This window comes from Stegodyphus dumicola, chromosome 4 (assembly GCF_044657685.1).
Source record: "Stegodyphus dumicola isolate Sdum_Otavi_A_Nest chromosome 4, ASM4465768v1".
NCBI classification, from domain to species: domain Eukaryota; kingdom Metazoa; phylum Arthropoda; class Arachnida; order Araneae; family Eresidae; genus Stegodyphus; species Stegodyphus dumicola.
In genome coordinates, this window is record NC_140771.1 from 254,360,963 (window position 1) to 254,383,176 (window position 22,214).

The 22,214-nt window shown below is 31.0% G+C and overlaps 1 protein-coding gene across 1 annotated transcript in view; it reads left to right on the forward strand.

The window, feature by feature from the left end:
* The window catches only part of LOC118204828 (dnaJ homolog subfamily C member 21), a 61,814-nt gene that overhangs the window by 16,837 nt on the left and 22,763 nt on the right, over positions 1-22,214 (forward strand). The window contains exons 5-10 of the mRNA XM_085816225.1: positions 929-1,114; positions 1,353-1,403; positions 8,831-8,910; positions 10,233-10,345; positions 21,764-21,836; positions 21,931-22,128. Of these exons, the coding sequence (XP_085672351.1) occupies positions 929-1,114; positions 1,353-1,403; positions 8,831-8,910; positions 10,233-10,345; positions 21,764-21,836; positions 21,931-22,128 (701 nt within the window). The remainder of the gene's footprint in view (positions 1-928; positions 1,115-1,352; positions 1,404-8,830; positions 8,911-10,232; positions 10,346-21,763; positions 21,837-21,930; positions 22,129-22,214) is intronic.

A 22,214-nucleotide genomic window follows, 5' to 3' on the forward strand; every position in this document is an offset into this window, starting at 1 on the left:
CTGCATTCAAACTCATTTGTCCATGAATGACCTACAATATTGATGTAGAAAGTTGTGATCTTTGTCCAGATGTACTTTATTTTGAGTTATCATCCACTTCTATTAAAAAAAAAGTTTTGTTATTACATGGTATTTTTTCCCAGCTGCTACAGTATTTATAAAAACATATATAGAGCATGAAGAATGTATTACTTTTGGCTGAAATTTTACCTGATTTATTTTGAAATGTGATATTTACCAGCCATGATGTTATCAAATGCACTGAATATAACATTTTGTAACCTATGAAATGTGTATTCCAGCTCCAACAAACCATTTTTAGTACGCTTTACCATTAAGCGTCAGTTTAATTTTTTGAATGATTATTAAGCAGCGGATTATTAATCTATCAATAATTTATTTTCAGTAAAAAAAAACTTTTGTTAAAATTTTTTTTTTTTTTTTAAATCTTGCAAAATAAGGTAGAAAAATTATTATATAGTTATTCTAGCATCGTTTATATTTTAGGAACTTTAAGGAGTAAAAATGTATATTTTTAAAATAAAAACAACATTGTAAAATGAGTCCTGTTGCTAATTTTTGCTATAATGTAGATTTTAAAAAATTTGACTCAGATGAAAATGTATTTTTGGTATTTAATTCAAGTAGAGATTTTTAAAAAAGCTTTGTTTGAACTATGATAGATCAAAATAAATTGTATGAATAAAATAAGTAAATTTTTTCATAAATCAATTCATAAAAAACAAATTTCTGTAAAAAGGGACTTAAATATATTTTTATTTCTTTTATGTAATTTATCTTTTAATTGAAATTTTTACTTTGTGTTGATGTTATGTACATATGAAAGGTTTAAATTTCTTGCAGTAAATCTTTTTTGCTACTAAATGTAAACTGATATGTTATATAATAATTTACATAAATTTTTTAGGTTGTACATAATTTTTATGCATATTGGCAAAGTTACTGTACTTCTAAGTCTTATTCTTGGGTCGATAAATTTGATTTGTATGAAGCACGGAAGTCCGGAGCTGGTCGACAAATTATCCGAGCAATGGAAAAGGAAAATAAGAAATTAAGAGATCAACATAAAAAGATGCGAAATGAGGAAGTTAGAGTAAGTTGTCAATTAAAATAATGTTTCTGTCTCAAAAATAGTGAAAAGAATTAGAATCTTTGATAAAAAAGAAATTATTATTATTTTTATAATGAAACTTTAAAACTTTTATTGGGTTATTCAAACTTTATAAATTTGCTTTTGAAGATTTAATTAACTTATGTAAAATTTATAAAATGTTATGTTAAAATTTATAAAATGTCTTATGTTTTATAATTTTCCTCCTCCCTCCTCCCAGGAATTAGTGGCTTTTGTAAGAAAACGGGATAAAAGAGTCCAGGCTCACAAGGTTGGTAGTTATTTAGAATTTTTATTTTATATCAAGATAAATGAAAACCCATAACCTCCTTATTTTATTTCATCATAGAGGAAATCTAGAAGAATATAGTGTTTGTCATTTCCATGAATAGCATATCTTTTTGTTAAAGATATTTGTAAATAACTATTAATTAAAACTAATTTTTATTAACCTCCCTCATTAATAAAAACAGCAAAAGTTAATTTTAAACAGTGTGAAATTATTTATATATTATAGTAAATATTTCTCTAATTATGTCGAATTTGGAAAAGTCATTTCAGTAACACTGCATTTTTCTTTAAAGGGGCATTCTTTTAAATCAGATTATTGTACATTTACAAAACTTAAATTCCTAAACTATGTTATGCTTTTGTATCATAATAAATTCTGTTTTGTATTCTTTATTGTATAATAAGATAACTGATTGTGGTGTCTTCGTTCTGAAGTGTTGAGTCATTTAATTCACAGTAATTGTCTTTTGATTATTTATTATTAACATTAACAAACATGATAAAAACAAATTATGAAATATCATATGCGGCACAATGCCGGATATATACATCTTACCACATCATCTTTACATTCTGTTCTAACTATATCCAATGACTAACACAAGTAACAAATTTCATTTACTAAAGAAATACTAAATAGATACTTGAAAATTCTGAAAACAATCATTCATATCTCTTTCCAAGTTCCAAATGACATAGCATTTGGATAGGCCTTTTTATTACACCTGAAGAAATTTTCACTGTGATACTTCTTACCTTGTTATCATGGCCTCTATGCAACTCCATCACCTTTCCCAGCTGCCGAGGTAGTTTGTCATCCCCTATCAAAACTACATCATTTATATTAAAATCAGTGGTTATATTAACAGGTTTGAAACAATTTGCACCTTTTAATTGGAGAAGATACTCTCTTTTCCATCATCTCTAAAAATCATTTAAAATTTTCTCCTGATACAAATATCTTTTAATTAAAATTCTTTTGTTACTTGTAATATGTTCTTTAACATGACCAGCCTGGTGCGGTAAGAATGTTAACCATTTTCCAGTTAGGAAATGAGCAGGAGTGAGAGGGAATGTGATGGATCATTGTAAACGTAAGTGGTCTAGAATTTAGAATAGATTCTATTTCTGTCAAAATGGTTTGTAATTCTTCAAAGGAAACTTAAGCCTTTCCTAACACTTTTCTCAAAATACCGTTTGTCGTCTTCACCATTCTCTCCCAGTATCCACCCCACCAAGCTGCTCTTTCGACAATAAAATGTCATCTTATTCTTTTTGTACCAAAATAATTTTGTACAGATGGATCAATATTTACATATAACTTCTTGAGTTTTACATCTGCACCTTTGAAAGTTTTGACATTGTCAGAGTTTATAGTTCGGCAAACACCTCTTTTTGACACAAAGCTACAAAATGCTAAAAGGAAATGTTTGGTGCTTAGGCTAGAAACAATTTCAAGGTAAACTGCACGTGTGACTGCACAAGTAAACAAACAAATGTAAACCTTGTCTCCATTTTTCGTAAACAAAGGTCCAGCAAAATCAACACCTGTGATTTCAAAGGGATTCGCTTCATGAATTCTATCCACTGGTAATGACCAATCACTTGAGTGCCCTTTTCAGCCTTAAATTTCCTGCAAATAAAACAGTTATTCAAGCATGATTTTACAGCTTGTCTGCCTCGGATGATCCAGTAATTTTCTTGAGTTTGATTGGATGTATCTGAAACACCAGCAGGAAGCAAGTTCTCATGTTCTCTTTTGATTAGCAATTCAGTTAATCTAGATTTTTTTGGTATAATCCACGGATGCTTTTCTTGAGACTGAAAGTCAGAATGGCGTCATTTACCACCAAGACGTACGAGTCCTTCTGCCGTCAGGATCGGATTTAGACTGTATAATTTGGAATTGGAACAAAGTGTTTCTTTTCATGTCAATTTAAAAAGATCTTTTTCAGACTTACTTCGCTGTGTAAATCGAATCCAATAGTGTTCAGCACTCGCGAGTTCTTCAGCAGTTAGCGCTCCTTTACACCTTTTAGAATTCCTCTTACAGTTATTAATAAATCATAGGACGTATGCAGTGATTCGAAGAACCTTTGTTAAGTCACAGTATCTGTGCAAATTCAACAAGCTGTTGGTACGTTCAACATATGTTGGTAAAGCAATACAGTTCTTTTTTTCTCCCCTTTTCCGCTTCAAATGTATCAATATTAGCATATTTATTAGTATTTCTTCACTGTTTATTTAGTACACATTAGTTTACACATTAGTATTTCTTCACTGTTTAGAACATCAACTTCTATTAGCCACAATGACCTCTCCACCATGTTTCATCATTAATTAAAGATCCTGCACTTACTCCCCTGGTAAGTTTATCTGCAGGATTCAGCTTGCCATTGCAAAAATTCCAATTCGATGGATTTGTCTTTTCTCTGATTTCCAACACTCTATTGCGAACAAATTGCTTCCAATCATTTGCAACACCTCTAATCCAATGCAGACATATTGTGGAATCTGTCCACATGAAAATGTCACTTTCTTTCAAAGAAGAAAACGTGGATTGCATATAATCAGACAATCATGCGGAAATCAAGTTTCCTAGTAGTTCTAATTGCGGCAAATACATTTTCTTCAGTGAAGCTAGACGACATTTTAAAATTATAAAACTTGTTGCACATTTGTCATGGTATCTAATCTTGAAATATGCGATCGCACCATATGCTTTTGGACTTGCATCAGAAAATATATGCACTTCCAGCTGCTGAATCTCCAGCTTGTCAAAATATGGTTGAGGTATCACAAGCCTGTCAAGCTCAGTTACTTCATTCCACCACTCCTGGAACATAGATTCCAGTTCTGCTGGAATATTTTCATTCCATTTTAAGCCTTTTTCCTAAAAAGAGTCTGCACTATCAATTTAATTCTAACGCTGAATGGTGTAATTAAACCTAATGGATCAAACAACATGCCCCATTTACTTAGAACTATACGTTTTGCTGGTGTCACATATTTAAATTTTGTAAATTGATTCAGATCTATCTTCAAGGTGTCCTTATCATTGTCCCAAATTAATCCTAATACCTTTAACGGTATATTTGTTTGATTCGATGGCGTCCGACATTCCATTTAGGTTTCCTTCCATCTCTGATTAAGGATAGCTGAATTCGAAGACCATTGCCGTAAATTCATGTTTGCTTCACTCAGTATAAATTTAGAGTCTCTTGCAAGAGATACCACTTCTTCAACAGTTGATGCCCCACTTATTAAGTCATCAACATAAAGGTCTTTCAAAATAGAGCATGCTTCATTGTGTGAATTTTCATATTTCTTTAAATGAAGTCATATAGTTGCTGTCAAAATAAAAGGACTGCATTTCACACCAAAAGGAATACATGTCATTCGTAAAATTCTGATATCGTGACCATTGAAATCAAGTTCAGTTTCCCCATCATTTCTCCATAAAAACTGCAAAAACTTTCGATCCTCCTCTACTATGGGAATCTTTAAAAATGCTCTCTGAATATCAGCACAAAATGCAATTAAGTGCTAACAAAATCTTTAAATAATCCTGAGCAAATCTGGATTGGGACCACTATTTAAACAATCATTCAATGACTGTCCATCTCTAACTTTCGACGACGCATCATACATAATCCTAACTTTCGTACTTTCCTTTGATACGCGTACTACAGCATAATGAGGCATAAAATAACCAATTTTCTTATCACAATCTCCATGAAAGGCAACTTCCTCAATAATACCATCCCTTAACTGCTTATTAATTATTTCTTTATAACGAAAATACAGATGCGGATCATGCCTAAATTTATTATTTAAGCTTATCAAACGTCTTTCCGCAACTTCATAATTACTATTCAATGTGTTACAGCCCTCCTTCCATAATAATTTAGTTTCATACCTCCCATTTTTTAAACGTGGTATTTTTTTCAAACATCTGCACGTGATCACGAAATTTCCTTTTCCTGATTTATTCCTATAGCCTCCAAATCACATTAATTCCGAACTCTTTCAAAATCTCTTTTTTTCTTTACAGAGCTATGGTTTACACAAGTCTTATCATAATTTCTATGATTATCCGTCCCATTTCCTTACCTTGGATTACAAACCCAAACAAACTGTCCGTAATAACTAATCGTTTTCCTAATCTTATGTTTCTTTCATATAAAATTTCCCAAATGTAATCTGAGCTGATCAGCATGTGTATCTCCTTCGCGTTTCCAATGTCGGCCAATTCTATTCCCTTACTTAGAGCCATGTTTCTGACCCACTTTGAAGAAACTTCTATGTGATCATATGTAATTGCATCAATTACCACTGCTTCTATTCGGAGTTTTTCAGTTCGGTTGATTTTATTCTGCAAATCAAGCTGAACTATATTATACTGCTGTTTACCTCAAAGCTAAAAACTTTCTGCGCATGCGCCGCGTTGGCACATGCACACAGGCGTTTTACGCGTGCACGTAAGACCTTGACTACTGCGCATATGCGTGTGCGCAAATGCAGAATACGTTTCCGCCTGCGCGTTTAATGTATAACGGACGGTGTAAGCTAAAATTATCTAATTATCTATTTCAGTTAATGTTAATGATTGCGTTGTTCCTTAATCTTTGAATTGGATCCCGCTTATTATTTTTTGCAGACTGTAAGAGCAATTTTATAAAAGTAAACTTGAACTTTCGATTATGTCAAATAGAATTTCCGATGCTGGAACTTCCAAAGGATCTACAAAACGAAAGTATGTTTCGATGTCCAACAAACAAAAAGTGGAATTGCTGCAAAAAATGGATAAAGACATGAAGAATGTGACAGAAAGGTTAGTGAAAACGAAAAAATTTCGATTGACAAGTTAGTCGGTATTCTCGGCACAGCAATTAAAGAGCCTTGAACAGCGGAACTTTGTAACTGAACAAGAAATTATGTCTGTTTATAGAATTAAAGAGAAAGTATTATCACATAAAATGAAGCAACTTAAACAACTTACATTGAAAGAAATGTTTAATAAAGTAAACAAATAAATATTAAGTTTTTTTTTTTTTTTTTTTTTGTAAATTTTGATACCCTTTAGATCATAATTGTTCTTTATTTCATAAATTACGGTTTCATATTTTTAATTTTAGAATTTCTGCATGCCATCTTACGAGATTTAAACTGATGATCTATAATCCGGAAAAATCGATAATCCGGAATCGCCGAAGTCCCAACGAGTCCGGATTAACGACTTTTGACTGTATTTCAAATGTTTCACATCTGGGTGCTTTCATTCCTAATGAGTCAGCAGTTTTCCTTCTTATAAATGCTCTATTAACACCCTTAAGATTGCTCTTTTTTTATGTGTTTTTATTATAGCACTGAATGTTTGTAATAAAACTGGAGGTGACGCTTCTGCGCTCTCAATTTTGTTTACGAATTCTCTTTTATTTCCTCCGAAGCAATGCAATGCCTGTACCACAGATAAATTATTGTCCGTTACTTTACCATTTGATTCGGCTGCATTATTTGTCAGTTCAACCTTATCGCATATTAAATAATTGTGAGGTTTTTTACATATTTTGCAGAGCTGGTCCTTTTTCCAGCAAAATTTTGATGTATGTCTATGTTTCAGACAAATGTAACATCGCCCCTCTGATTTTAACAAGTTTCTTTTTTCTGTTAATCGTAAAGGACATTTATGTGTTTCATGAGATTTATCCGAACAAAAACTACATATTTCATTTGCTACGGCTGTTTAAGCAGCTGCTGTTGGAATGCGCGCTTTTGAAATGTTTCGTTTTGAGTCTACATAATTTTTCTGATAATTTTGACTTTGATAAACTCTATTACTAAAAGGAATTTCATTTTGCTTAAAGTTTTTTAATCTGATAATAAAGAAGATGCTTCTTTTATTTCTACCTCTTTTCTCAAAAACTCAACTAAGTGCTCTATATCAAATGATTCACGCGATTCGCGCTGTCTATTGTAATACAAATTTAGCTCTTCTGGAATTTTATGTAGTATTACCGGACAAAGTAAACCACCATAAGTGCCTGCTGCAACACCTAAAGACTTTAATGAACGAATTTGAATCTCGGTCGTATCATATATTCTTCGCAATTCGTTAGCGCGTGTCTTAACGTAATCAATCAGCAACAGTTTATTCATGTGCGAGCTTATAATCAAATCTAGCCTTCCAAATCTTTCTTTTAACAACTTAATTGAGGAATCGTAACTTTTGTTTGTTAATGAAAATCCCGAAACTGCTGATAAGGCACTACCTCCTAAAAATGTTTTCAGATACGAAAACTTCTCAACCTTACTTAATTGTTATTATGAATAGCTACTTCATAGGAATTCCAGAAATCCAACCAAGAGCTATATCATCATAAAACTTCTCAATACTTAATTTCGGAAGCTTAACTACACTACTTTCGTTTCTTACTTCTTGTTGTTCCAACCTAACATTTTCATTAACCCGAATTTCATTTTGTGAAGCCCCATTAAAAGCATTTTCTATATGCCTATCTAGTTTCATTTTCCTTTGAATACCGCGTTCCTGATATTCTTCACTCTCAGCAGTTTCGTTTTCTGACTCATCTATACCAATTATCACTTCTATTTAACTATCCAAACCCTTAAGATTCTTTATATTTTCAATCAACTGGTTTCTTTGATCATAAAGATCATCAAGTTTTTGTTCTTTACTGTAAATTTCACTTAAAGGTTTATTTATTGCATCTTTAAGTTTTGTAAAAAGATTACAAAAAAGCTGCCTAATGCAGTTTCGTTTCTGCTTTAACCTTTGAACTCGTTTCACCATGTTTGCATAAACAACTTCTGTTTTCAAAACTAAATTTCAAATCAATTTACAGCAACTAAATAATAAAATCACCACTATAAATTCAAAATTTCCTATCACATACAAGATCATAACACTTTAAGAACTTAATGTAAAGGGACGTACCTCAATTCCATGCTCGCAAATCAGAAACTTCCAAGACAAAGAAAGGTTCACATTCCATCAGAAAGTTTGCAGTAATCCCAAATCACGTCCGGCATTCACCAACAATATGTGTGGTGTCTTCGTTCTGGTGTGTTGAGTCATTTAATTCACAGTAGTTGTCTTTTGATTATTTATTATTAATATTAACAAACATGATAAAAACAAATTATGGCACAGTGCCGGATCTATACATCTTACCACATCATCTTTACGTTCTGTTCTAACTATATTCCCTTCCCCCATCGCGGGAAAAGCGAACATCAGTTTTATCTCATTAGGGAATTTTAGTTGGAACACTGATAGTTATAATTACAAGATAAATCTCTTCTAATAAATCAATTACAAACTAGAATTTTTATTGTGTTTGTTATTAATTTATCAAACCAGTTTTTGTTTATAATGTTATGTAGAAAATGGTAGAGGAACTAAAAGCTGAAAAGGCAAAGAGAGCTGAAGAAATGAGGAAGAAGCAAGTTCAAGAAAGAAATAAGTAAGATTTATTTTTTATTGGTACATATTATTGCATTATTTTCATGAAACTTTTTGTGTGATCAAATACTACTTGTATATTCATTGCAAAACGTATCATCAATAGTTTAATATTTTAATTAATACTGTTTATCTGCTAACTAGGTAGACTGATAAGTATACTTCTTTAATTAATGATTTTTACATAGTTATCTGGAATTGACATTTTTCAGGGAAAAAATTGGATGTAAATATTTTCCCTGATATCAGGGAAAAAAGAGAATAAAGGGAAAAGAAAGAGAATAAAAGAAGAAAGAAAAAGTAAATAAAGGAAAAAAATCAGTTTATAGAAAATATCTTAGAACAATTTATTTGTCTGTATATATATTATGGATCATATGTATTAGGACAGTCTTGGCTAGTACAAAAATTCCCTCATTCATCTAGCAGTGCACTCTAAAATTAATATGAAAGGCCATTGTTACATTCAGAGCCATCATAACAAACATAAAGTAAAATGGAGGGAAACTTCAGCTATATGAGTCTGAAAGAGAAGTAATGAGTTTCTTCAATTGTGTAAAATCTTTAAATGAAATTTTGCAGTGTTAAATATGGCAAGTTCAACTATGATCTTGCCATATTTAACACTATGAAGGGTATGAGCATATTAAGCAAGAATCTTCATCAGTCAAAGTAAGGTTGACTGCTTAGTTTGACAGACAAAAGCCTTAGAAAGTTTCACAGAGTAAGTCATATGTAATTACCAGAAATGTTCATAAAAAAATTCTGTATTTATTCTGACATTATTGCCATACCAGTTTTTTGATTTGCAAAATTTGGACTTGATGAAAAAGCAGCTGTAGATAAGCCATACATAAATAATTTAACATGATATAATGTTAGAACCTAAAATGTTAAACGGTGATAAAATGCAAAAATGAAATCCAGCTTTGTATTATGTGGAATGATGACACCTGTTTAAAATTCTGATGGACATGTTTGATTGTGGAGAGTTCCAGCTGAACAGCATTTACGAGAGTGTATTTTTTCTCAGGTTGGGAGGTGGGAACATTACAATATGGTCTTATTTCTCACAGTTTGACTCTGGGCTCCTTATTGATATGAAGGGAGCTATGAAAACAGATGCCTATCTTAATATTTAAGATAATTCAACACTATTCTTGCTGTCACAACAATTTAGCGAGGTATCCTTCTTGTTTCAGTATTCTGTGGCTCCAACCTGTAAGCACGTGTTATTAATATTTAATAAAATTATTTTAAATAAAATAAATTTTTGCTATATTTCAATTGCTTATAGAACCTAATTTGATACCTTCCTTTCAGATCACTAGAAAATTATAAAGAAACAGAATGGTCCTCTATGTCACAGTTTGAAGAGCATTTCAATGAAATTGAAAGTTCGTTAGATAATACATTTGGTAATGATTCTAATGATGGTATGTTCTTAACTTTGGAAGTAAACTTTTTTGTTTGCTTGTTTATGTATTTATAACCATATAGGTTTTTCTGGCCATATATCAAATATAAACTAATATTTTAAAATTGTGAATGTCATCTGTTGTTTGATGATAAACATCTGATTAAATAATAGCCCTCAAATCATCTGTTATTTGATCTGAAATTTACTGGCACATTAGTCACTATTTTTTGTTAGATTCGTGGAAAGTAATCATTTGAATAGTATAAATGTTAAATTATCAGAGTTTGTGGGTTTCAAATGAGGAATATGTTTATGTAATTCTTTTTCCACAGCTAACTACTCCTGAAGAAAGACAGATATTTGTTTCATAGTTTCATCCTTTAAATTAACAGCTTCAAAGTTGTGACAAATAACTACAGTCAAAAGTCGTTAATTCGGACACCCATAATCCGGAATGATCTATAATCCGGACCTCAAAGCTACAAACTTTCTGCGCATGCATCGCGTTCACGCATGCGCAGCGCGTAAGACCCTTACGGCTGCGAATATGTTTGTGCGCATGCGCGCTTAAATTTTAACGGAGTTATACGCTAAGCTAAAGTTATCTAATTCAGTTAATGTTGCCGATTGCGTTGTTCCTTAATCTTCGAATTGGATCCGGCTTATTATTTTTTGCAGACTGTTAGAGCAATTTTATAAAAGTAAGCTTGAACTTTCGATTATGTCAAATACAATTTCCGATATATATTTACTACAAAGCGAAAGTATGTTTTGAAATCCGAAATCTGTTTATCAATTTCATGCTGCTCTGCGGCAGAGGAGGAGCAGAAACGTCATTATTAGATTATGATAGATTAGAAAGATTATGTCAAATAGAATTTCCGATATATATTTACTAATATGTAATTTGTATCTACAAAGCGAAAGTATGTTTTGAGATCCGAAATCTGTTTATCAATTTCACGCGGCGGATTGGAAGTTGATCTGTCAGCACTATCCTTATCTTCAGGGCAGATGTTTTTATTTTATTTGGTTTATAATTCCATACTAAGTGTAGTATTTCATTCTGTCTTTGATATGATTTAAATCAAGTTCCTCGTCATTATAATTCGCTTCCGATAGTGAAGAAAGTGAGCCAGAGGTTATTGAAAACGAAAACATTTCGATTGACAAATTAGTCGGTATTCTCAACACAGCAATTATAGGACTTGAACAGCGGAACTTTGTAACTAAACAAGAAATTATGTCTGTTTAATAGAATTAAAGAGAAAGTATTATCACATGAAACGAAGCAACTTACATTGAAGGAAATGTTTAATAAAGTAAACAAATAAATATTAAGCTTTTTCTTTTTGTAAATTTTGATACCCTTTAGATCATAATTGTTCTTTATTTCATAAATTACGGTTTCATATTTTTAATTTTGTAATTTCTGCATGCCATCTTACCAGATTTAAACTGATGATCTATAATCCGGAAAAATCGATAATCCGGAATCGCCGAAGTCCCGACGAGTCCGGATTAACGACTTTTGACTGTATTTTTACTGTCTAACTTGTTATAAAATTAGATTTATTTTATCACTTAAAGCTTTGAAGACTTGTATTTATAGTAAATGATACAGTATATTTGTTAGTGTATATGGTATAGTACATTCATGGTAAGTGTTACTAGTATATGTGTAGTAAGTATTTATAGTAGTACTCATTTTCATATTCTCAGTAACTTGCTACAAATACTTCTCACACATATTTGTAGAAAGTTATTGAGAATACCAAAATGATCCTTCTTGGTTGTGATGTTATGTGCTTTTCTCCTTTTTGCTTTCCATAAAGCAGCAGTCAACATAAAGTACTCTTTCTTCAACTAATTAAGTTTTTTATGTAATGTTTTTACTGTCTGCAGCATTAGTAATTTTGGTACTATTCGGTTTTGAGGGCCGTAAAAAATCACCAAACTATTGTTGATGCCAGTGCTGCCAAAAATAATTGCGGCAATCCTAATGCAAGAAAGGAAGTATAATAGTAAATAACTATCTAAAATTGATGTTTTAATTTAGATGAAGGTTTAATTTCATATAATACATTTTTATTATTATTATAATTTATATAAAAAAGGCTAAACATGGCTGAATAGAAGCATACGATTAAATAACTATTTCAGATCATTATTATAATTTATATAAAAATTGCTAAACATAACTGAATAGATGCCTGCATCTCTATTTCGCTACCGAGAACGCTAAAGCATAATTTCATCTCGTTGGTTGTTCAAACATAATTTTCTATAATGAATGATGCCTTTTCTTTGAAAAAATTCTTGGTAAAGTGCAGAATCGCCCACTTATTTGTTTGCCGCTTTTTACAAGGGTAAAAACAATTGGATTTTTGTCAATTTTCTTTTACTTTTTAAGTGAAAATAGTTCGATGTGTACATAGATAAAGTCAAGAATGTGCACAGTGCCATTTTTGTGCAATTCTTTTTTTTATATATATATTTAATATATAAGTGAAAATAGGTTGATGTGTACATCGATACCGAAATTGTGCAATTCTTAAAAAATGCATCAAGCAGTGGATGATTCTGCTCTTTACCCAAAATTCTATTGCAGTCTTTTCATCATGGGCAATTCCCAAATTGTTAAATTCATAGGATATCAAAAAAATATTTAAAATTTAAACTAGTTTTTCAATGGCGTCTTAAATATAGAACTATATAAACTATGAAATCAGCGCGGACGCTAGATTTGGCGCTGTCGCACACATTTTCGCTGCAATTTTTTTTTGCGGTCCTCAAAGCGGAATAGTACCATCATTTTTTATGGCAAAAGAAAAAAAGAATTGCCTTGTTGCTTTCTTATATCCAAAGAATTATCTAGATAAGAAGCTGTGAAAAAATCTTTCTGTGACAATAATAGTGCTGTTTGTGATAGAGTTAAGCTTATGTGAACTTAAGGAGAAGGTTTTGCATTCTGTAAAAGGACGGTAGACAATAAGCTATGATGATTTGCATATCGATAGCTAAGCATCTGTTGACTATTTTTGTAACAAACTTTCATAGCTGATAGAATTATTTAAAGATTTCGAGAACACTCTCAAATTTTGGTTCAAGCATAGATATGAACAAAAAGAGTACCCTCACAAAATCATAAAGGATATCTATAACTTCATGCTTTTAATTAGACTAATTTTTCATATCAGTTTAACAATAATAAAAATATAATTTTATAGGCTGATTATGCATATAATATTTAACTTGAAAGAAACTAGACATTTATTCTTTTTATGGAATATGTTAAGTATTTTGAAACATGTTTTCATTTGGATTGAGTTATAATTATTTATGATATGAATATAATAAATACATGGACTTTATCACAGCATGGTTTTTATGTATGGTACATAATTAGATATCAAATAAAATTTTAATTAAGTCTGAATTTATAATTGGGTAGAAGCAGTCATTAAAATTTGGAACATAATGGCATGATAAAAGGCATAACTATGATACATTTTTCATTAACTTGAAATTTCCAGTAGGGAAGAGCAATCTGATTACAGCTAAGTTACTATTTTTGCTCCATCATGAAGTGATTATGTGAACCCTCACTTAGATGACTACCCACAGTTCCAGAAAATTTATGTCTTCTGTTAAGGTAATCATCTTGGAGAAAACAAGTATTGGTGATTGATGTTACCAATCTGCGTAATGATTTAATGTATTCTAAGTTTTTCGAGTGTATTGAAGAAAAATATGAAATATAAAAGCAGTATATCTGAATTGCAATATTTATTTTTAGCTTTTTATATTCTTAATGACCTTTTCCTGTAATTTACATTGAATTATGTTTGTCTTGGATTTATTGTGTAATTTATTCCTTACATATAATTATTATTACGGCTTCAGAATATTTTAAAATTTTTACTTTGTGAATATTATATTTTTGGATTTGGGAATTATTATCACACGTAGCTTTATGACAAAGAGGTCTTTTAGTATGCCTTTGGGTTCTAATGTGAAACTTTTGTTTTCTGAGCTGACTTGTGCTTCCCCCCTTTTTTTATTTATTTTTTACTAGATGAAAAATATCATTTGGAAAATTGTATAACTTTTTATATTCGTTGTCTGTATAGTATTCTAAATTTATTAAAGATTAATTTAGATGTCAGACAACAAAAATCAGTGTTATATTTGCAAATTTTCACAGGACTAGTTTTGATGGTTTTACCGAACCTTCATCTTCAGCTGCCAAAGTGCAGATGAACGAGATAAGATATAGTGATAAGATAAGAATGGCTGGACTAATGTTGCCAGTAGCTTAAGAGCTACTGGCAACATCTAATGATAAAACAAGAAAACTAAAACATAATTTCCTTAAAAGCTGAAGGTAAAGATAGATTGGAATTAGGGTCATTAACTAGAATAGAGAGATTTTTTTGTTTTTAATGTGAAACGCCTGTACAATGTTGGGCAACTGAGGACATGTGTGTTTCTTTTTTTCCTAACATATGCCTCCTGTTCTTTAACAGAAAATTTTAAGTCTTTCCTAGTTTGACCAATGTAAATTAAACCACATTGGCAAGGCATCGTTTTAATACCCCAGGAATTCATATCTGGAATGGAATCCTTAAGTATTGAACTCGGAATTTTATTGATAGGAGAATAAACAACCCGAAAGTTAAATTTCTGTAAAATACGGGCAATTTTATAATTGATGGAAATAAAGGAATGACAACAGAATTCTTATAATCTCATAAAACAAGAGTATGCCTTTTGGTGTGGTGAGGTGAGAATTGTTTAACTGCTTGGTTAATAATGTTGGGTGAAAAGCTTCTGCCAATAACTACTGCTTTTAAATAATTTAGTTTTTGATCAAAAGCCAATATGTAGGGAAAAAACTTGAAGTGCATGGTAAACAAAGGAATAAAATGAAGTTAACTTTTGTTTAATTGGATTACATGATTTGAGGTGTGGTGAAAGGCAAACCGATAAAGGTTTACGGTAAACAGTAATACTGAAGCTGAATATGTTATGTGTAACGAAAATTTTGAGGAATGGAAGAGAATTGCATGTCTCAAGTTCAAAAGTAAACTGAATAGCAGCATCAGTGGAATTCATTATTGAAAGAATTTTATTTATAAATCATCTTTATTACTGTCAAACAGGGTAAAAGTATCATTTGGCTAGTGGTACCATACCGGGAAGTTTTAAGTTTTCGATAATTTTGATTCATAACAATGCCTAAATGGGACTAAGAGGGCTTCTCATGGCTAATCCCTCAGTTTGCTTGTAATACTCATTTTGGAGAACAGAATGCGTTTGTTGCAAATAGTTGAGTAAGGGAAATTATCAGCTCATCAATTTCAATGCAGGAGAAATGATGCACCCTCCACTGGAACGTTGGTGAATACTGATTTTACATCAAAAGAAACCATGAGTAAATTTCTAGGAGAAATGCTTTTAAATTTTTTTACAAACTATTGAATTTTTTATGGTGTAATTGTTATTATCTAGTAGAGTTGAAAATCTAGAAACTAAATATTTAGCTAATGGGTAGAGTCAGTGCAAAAATTTGATACAATAGGTCAGAAAAGAATACTACTTTTATGAATTTTGGGAAGAGCATGTAATCTGGCACAGTTCGCAACAGATGGTATAAGCGACTGTTTTAAGTTGGTTGAAAGGATTTGTCAAGATTTGATTGCAGTTTTTATTTTTGAGAGGTCTGAAGGTAAAGGGCCTTTAGGGATTGGATTATATGGTCCTTCATTTAAGAGTTTACTGACACCTTCTATGTAAGTGTCCTTGTGTATGACGACTATCTGGCCACCTTTGTCAGCCTTTAAAATGAAATATCTGGGTTAGACTGAATTTCACGCACTGTAGCTCTTTCTCTCATGTTTAAATTTGGTTTCAAAGGCTTATTGTTGAATTTCACATTATTGGTGATAAGATGCCTAATCATTTCTTTCTGTGTATCTGAAACTTTACTGAATATGAAAGCTTTTAAGATATAGTCAAAATCTTTGGAATCGAAGGTTTTGAGGTTTGTGAGAAGTTAAAATTATGTTTCAGAATTCTCTTTTGTTCTTCTGATAAACTAACACTAGAAATATTAACTATTGGCTTAATATTTATAATGGGAAGATTTTTTTTTTTTTTTTTTTGAACTACTTAAATTGGAAGACTGTAAAAGAAGCTTTTAGAATTTAGATGCAAGTGTGTTTTTATGACGGTTAACCACATTCTCAGTTCTAGACCAGGACTTATGTTCAATAGCAGTGAATTTTGGATATGAATTAGTGAGTTCCAGATGAAGCTTATGTAGCTCAATTTCAATTTTGGGTAACTGTTGACGTGTATCCCTTATGATGGACCAAAGCAAGGCAAGTTTGCAGTTTGCAATATGAGAATTCTTTATTTTTACCTAAATTATTAAAGATGATTCTTAATTTAAAGAGGTTCAGTCAGACAGCATTCATTAAACTGCATAACAGAATGACATATCTGAATTTTTTTTTGTTAGGAATACAAGTATTTCTTATGATACTTTATGTTTCATATCGAGCTCATTTGCTATCATCTGTGCAAACTTCTGGAAAAGTTAGGTTGCTCAGACACAAAGCAGAATCAGACAGCAATCATGATTAAAACCATCATCTTCATGTGCAAGTGTGCAGAGAACTTGAGAAATGAAAAAGCAACTCAAAAGTGAAGAACAATATTTTATTCCTCAAAATGAGTTAAGAGAAGTCAGAAAGTCTGAGGTTTTGGACACCAATTTCAATACAAGACTTGACATCAGTACCACATGAAATAATGGGCATTTTAAAATATTCTTGTGGCATTCACTGGATGGCCACGGCAGCTACACAGATACATGTGACAAGATCCTCTTCGCTGTCCATGGGTGTGTTATATACTAGACCTTTCATGTAACCCCAAATTGATGGTAGGCTCTCTTTTTAGTTTAAAGAGCTGTTCGTGTGTAATGCGTGGGATAACTAATGGAAGTGTGAGGAGGTTGTAGAAGAAATAAAACAAAACAAAAGATTTTACAAACACACATATTTTATTTTAGTTTTTATTACATTTAATCATTCAAAATAATCCTATGTAAAATTGGGCAGTGATATGAGAAGATACGTAATTTGAGATGTTTTTCAGTTGTATAGTTTACTTAAGATAGTTACTTGGCATCATATTGAGTTAAAATTATGTTTCATAAAATCAAATGCATTTTCATTTCATTTGACGTCTATATTGAAATCTCCCATCATAATAATAGGAACATGTGTATCTACAGTAATATTTTACAGAATATTTCATCAGTACACTAAGCAAGAACATCTTCAAAGAACCTGAATTAACAGTTGGATGAATATATATATGGTTGCTGGAATAAATCTTAATAATAATCTGTCCATTAACAATTACATCAGCCATACAAATATCACTTGCTTCTGAATACTCTATTCTCTTATGCTTTTTAACATTAAACTCTATTGGTACACAATATGCTACACTCATCAAATTTCTATAAATCGCAATACCACTAGCTTGGGGAAATAAAATACAGCAAACATTACCTGAATACACTGACTGTCTACTAGACGACCTTGCCACTGGCATGTGGTCATACATTTGCACCTAGCTATTCTTGACATTTTACTATGTGTATATCCTTTGTCCATTTTTTGGGGGGGAATTTGCTAATGTTCTCTTTCATCTGTCTAATGATGTATTTACATTGATTGTAACATTTGTAGTTTTGAAGATATAAGCATTCATGAACATGCCAAATAGCATCTTTAACATAACCCTACATTAAAAATTACAGGGAAGGTAGGTCTGGTGATTATGCAGGCCATTGAATGCGGCCATCATGTTTAATCCACTGTTATCCAAATGTTGCACAAAGTTGCTCCCAAATATCATATCTGAAATAGACCTAGCCCTCATTATTCTAGAACCACATAATATAGAGCAGTGAGTGCTGGAAATGTTAATCATTCAGGCATCCTCCCCAAAAAAATCTTATGATAATCATCTGTACAAATGAATAATGAAAAAATAGGGGTCTATTAACCGCTTAATGAGCAAATTTATATTAAAAATTATGCCGAAAATCCATGAACTTTTTATAACATTTTTATTATCTACAGATATAGCTCACCAGATGTAGCTTTGTAAGGTGCCAAATTTTTTTTTTCGAGGGGGAAAACAAGATATTTATTATGGTTCATGACATTATCCTAATTAACTTGGGCTTCAGTGAAACAGGGACAAAAAAAAACACAATCTAGCCAAAAGTAATACAAAACTGTAGTCTAGGTAATAAGAGCTAAAGTAGAAATCCAATAAATACATTTTACAATCTATAGATACCATTGACAGTATGCTACAGTCTGAAACATGGTATAACCCATAGTGGCACATCACACAGTGTGCAACAGCGTGATAATCTGGTAATCTGCATGGACTAACAAAAGAAACTGAATTTACAATTCAGTTCTGCAGCTCAGGGTCATAGAGGAACCAATTACAAAACCTGCTTGGACCCCTCCCACAGCTAAGAAAACATAAGAATGGCAGAGTGTTGATTGCCATATGATATTACAGGCGATGGCATTAAGTATCCATAAAATTTTCAGTGCCCGAGTTAACCTGTCCATAGGAAAATTGAAACGGTGTCTATTTCCAAGATATCTCGGGCGCGGTCATTTAACGTTTAAGTGGTCTTCCACATTGCTGGACTGTATACTGACTGCAAACCAAAGTTGTGTTGCACATGTTTGTGTAGTATAGATACTTATCATTACCCATACATGCAAGTTGTGTGTATTACAGCAACATTCCCTCATAAAGTATGCTTCATCAATGAATAAGATGCAAACCAAAAAAAAAGGGGGGGGGGACTTTTCACACTCTTTTGCAGATGATATCATTGAGCAAAAGCAAGCCTTTGTTGATAATCAATCACTAGGCAGCAGCAGCTGATATGCTGCTCATGGTGTAAGGATTCATTTATTCAAGTTCAGGATCCTCCAGACGGTGGTTTGGGAAAGACCAAAGCAAGTAGCCATCACTCATGAACTGTCATGTAGAGTTTCTTCTGCATGATGAAGCAACTATCTTTTTGTTTTAGAAGTCCATGCCATTCATCCCAAATTCCTGGCACATCTTAAAAAAAAAAAAAAAAAAAAAAAAAAGAGAGAGAGAGAGAGAGAATCCATTTTACGTAATCTTTGACATCATGCAAACCAGTTTACCATTACTGCTGCAACTCTACTGCATTACAGTTGCATTTCTGTTCCTGTATTACTAATTGATCTTATTTCTTCTGTGAATGATCAGCCCTTGACAGAAGTTTATACACATTGAAATGACACAAATGAACTCACTTGTGAATTCACAGACAAATGAATCATTAAATATATGAGTAGAATACAATATAAAGCTTAAAGATAATTTTTATTGAATGTAATAAAAATTAAATGAATTGAAATATCTAAAAAAAAGCTCATATCTGCCAGTTTTCATTTTTGAAATATATGCATTTTCATATTTTTATGAATTGACTGATAAATTAAAAATTTTTAGGTGTCATTATTTATTTGAATTAGAATTTTCTGAGAAAGAAAATATGTTGTTTATAATTGCATTCTTTAATGATATTAATGATATTGTTTTATATTCACAATAAATGTCGGTATCATTTACTTGGTGTATAGAAATTATTATGTAAATGGATGTATAAAACTTGACTTATAAACGCTTTAAAAACATAAAACATATCGGTTAAAATTTAACCCCCCCCCCCCGCCCAAAAGTGGAGACTTACTTTTTCTTTTAAATCAGCATTTTTAGGATGAACCTGCTAGTAAATTACAAGGTAGTAAAATTCTAGTAATTCATCATGCTTGTATCCAATGTAAGTGCTGTTGTGCAGCATGAATGCAACTTGAATGCTGATAAACTGCAGGTGTGATTTTTAGAAGTAATTTGAAGCATTTTGCACTTGCTTCAGGGTCAGCATTATGTAGCACTATTCTATAGAAGAAAGTAAAAATATATTTCTATGGTCAATCGCTCTGAACTACTGAACTCAATCTCTAATGTACCTCTGAATAATTTTATGGTCACGCTTTATGTAAACAAAATTAGCTGATTGGGTTAAAGATAAGCCAAATTTGAAAAACCTTGCTGGTATAAGAAGTGGAGAATGATGAGGAAGAATATTTAATTAATTCCCATCTCATTTCTCATTCTGGAACTAATATTACTTGCTGTAAGGGTTTTTGAAGTGTTAAATATATTTATAAAATGTGCAGAGTATAATAAACCAGAAAGCATTCGAGAAGGAAATTTTTTTAAATTTTCTCATTAACAGTGTTTTGACATTTGAACTGTGAAAAGTTTTCATACAACAGCAATAATGTAGATTCCAGAACATAAATTTATAAAAACTAATTAATTAATCATATCCAATAGTTTATCATCTAGTGTAATTTTAATCATTAAATGTGTTCGAGTTATTCTGTGTAAAACTTTATGTAAAATTTTGCATTTTTATAATAAATTATGTTGCTAAAATTTGTTATTTGCTGCATTATATTGATAAGTCCATTAATTCTGCATCTGATTATTCACCATTACTGGATTTCCGAATTTTTTAATTATCAAACTGTGTCTCTGATTTGGATGAATATAAAAGTAAAATTCAAGGTAGTTTTGAAAAACTAAAAGATTGCACTGTTCTATGACATAAAAAGAAACATGTCTTTTTAAGTTAAAAATGGATTTTAAGGTGGTCAGCTCTGTAATAAAATGGTTTGTTATAAAGTTTATATTTTATATATTTTTTGCACTAGTTTGATCAATTTCTGAAAGTATTTTAATGCAGTATTTGAAGTTCATATAAAATATGCTTCAAAGAAAAGGAAAGTAGTTGATAGTCTTCGAATAAAGTGTGATTTTTCCTTCTGTAGTTCATTAAATGTAATATAAGTGTTTAAAGTACATAAAATATGAAAATTAAATTTTCTTAGTTTAAGATGCACATTTATAATTTAAGATTATTTGTGTAAATTTTATCATACAGTATTATTAAAATTTTATTATATCATTTTTTATAGTTATTTATTTATTTATTTATTTTTTTTCAAAATTTGTGCACGTTAAAGGGATTACATGATGTAGTTAGTGGCCATCACCTGACAAAAAGATTTAATTTATTTAATATTTTTTGCATTAGATATATTGAAAATATTTCCATTATAAATAGTGCATATATTTTCAAAGATTGTATGGTATCTATGAACATGAAATGCTCTTTGTTATCTTACCTAATAATATTATAAAAATTTTTATTTGTGTTTATTTATTTATTTTGTATTTTGTTTATTTTTAATCTCTATATTCTTGTTTTCAGATGAGAAAAATATAGACTATAATGAGGAATTATATTGTGTTGCATGTGAGAAGGATTTTAGATCTGCCAAAGCGTAAGCATCTGCTTATATTCATGATTGAAAGGTTCAGAATATATTTTAAATTTATTTTGACTTATCTTTACTTGTTTTCCCCCCATTTATGTAGAATGAAAAATCATGAAAACTCAAAAAAACATAAGGAAAATGTTGCTCTTTTAAAATTTATGATGGAGGAAGAAGAGGCAATGGAAAATAGTAATGCAGCTGAAAATGGCATTGAAGAAGAGGATGATAATACATCAAAAAAGTCTGATTCAGATGAAAATGTATCTAGTGAAGCATTGCTAGATGTGTTGATAAAAAGGTAATAAAATTGGTTAAATTTTAAGATAAATTGTGTTATAATAATAAAATGCCAAAGCTTATTCGAAAAAATTTTTTATTTCTTTT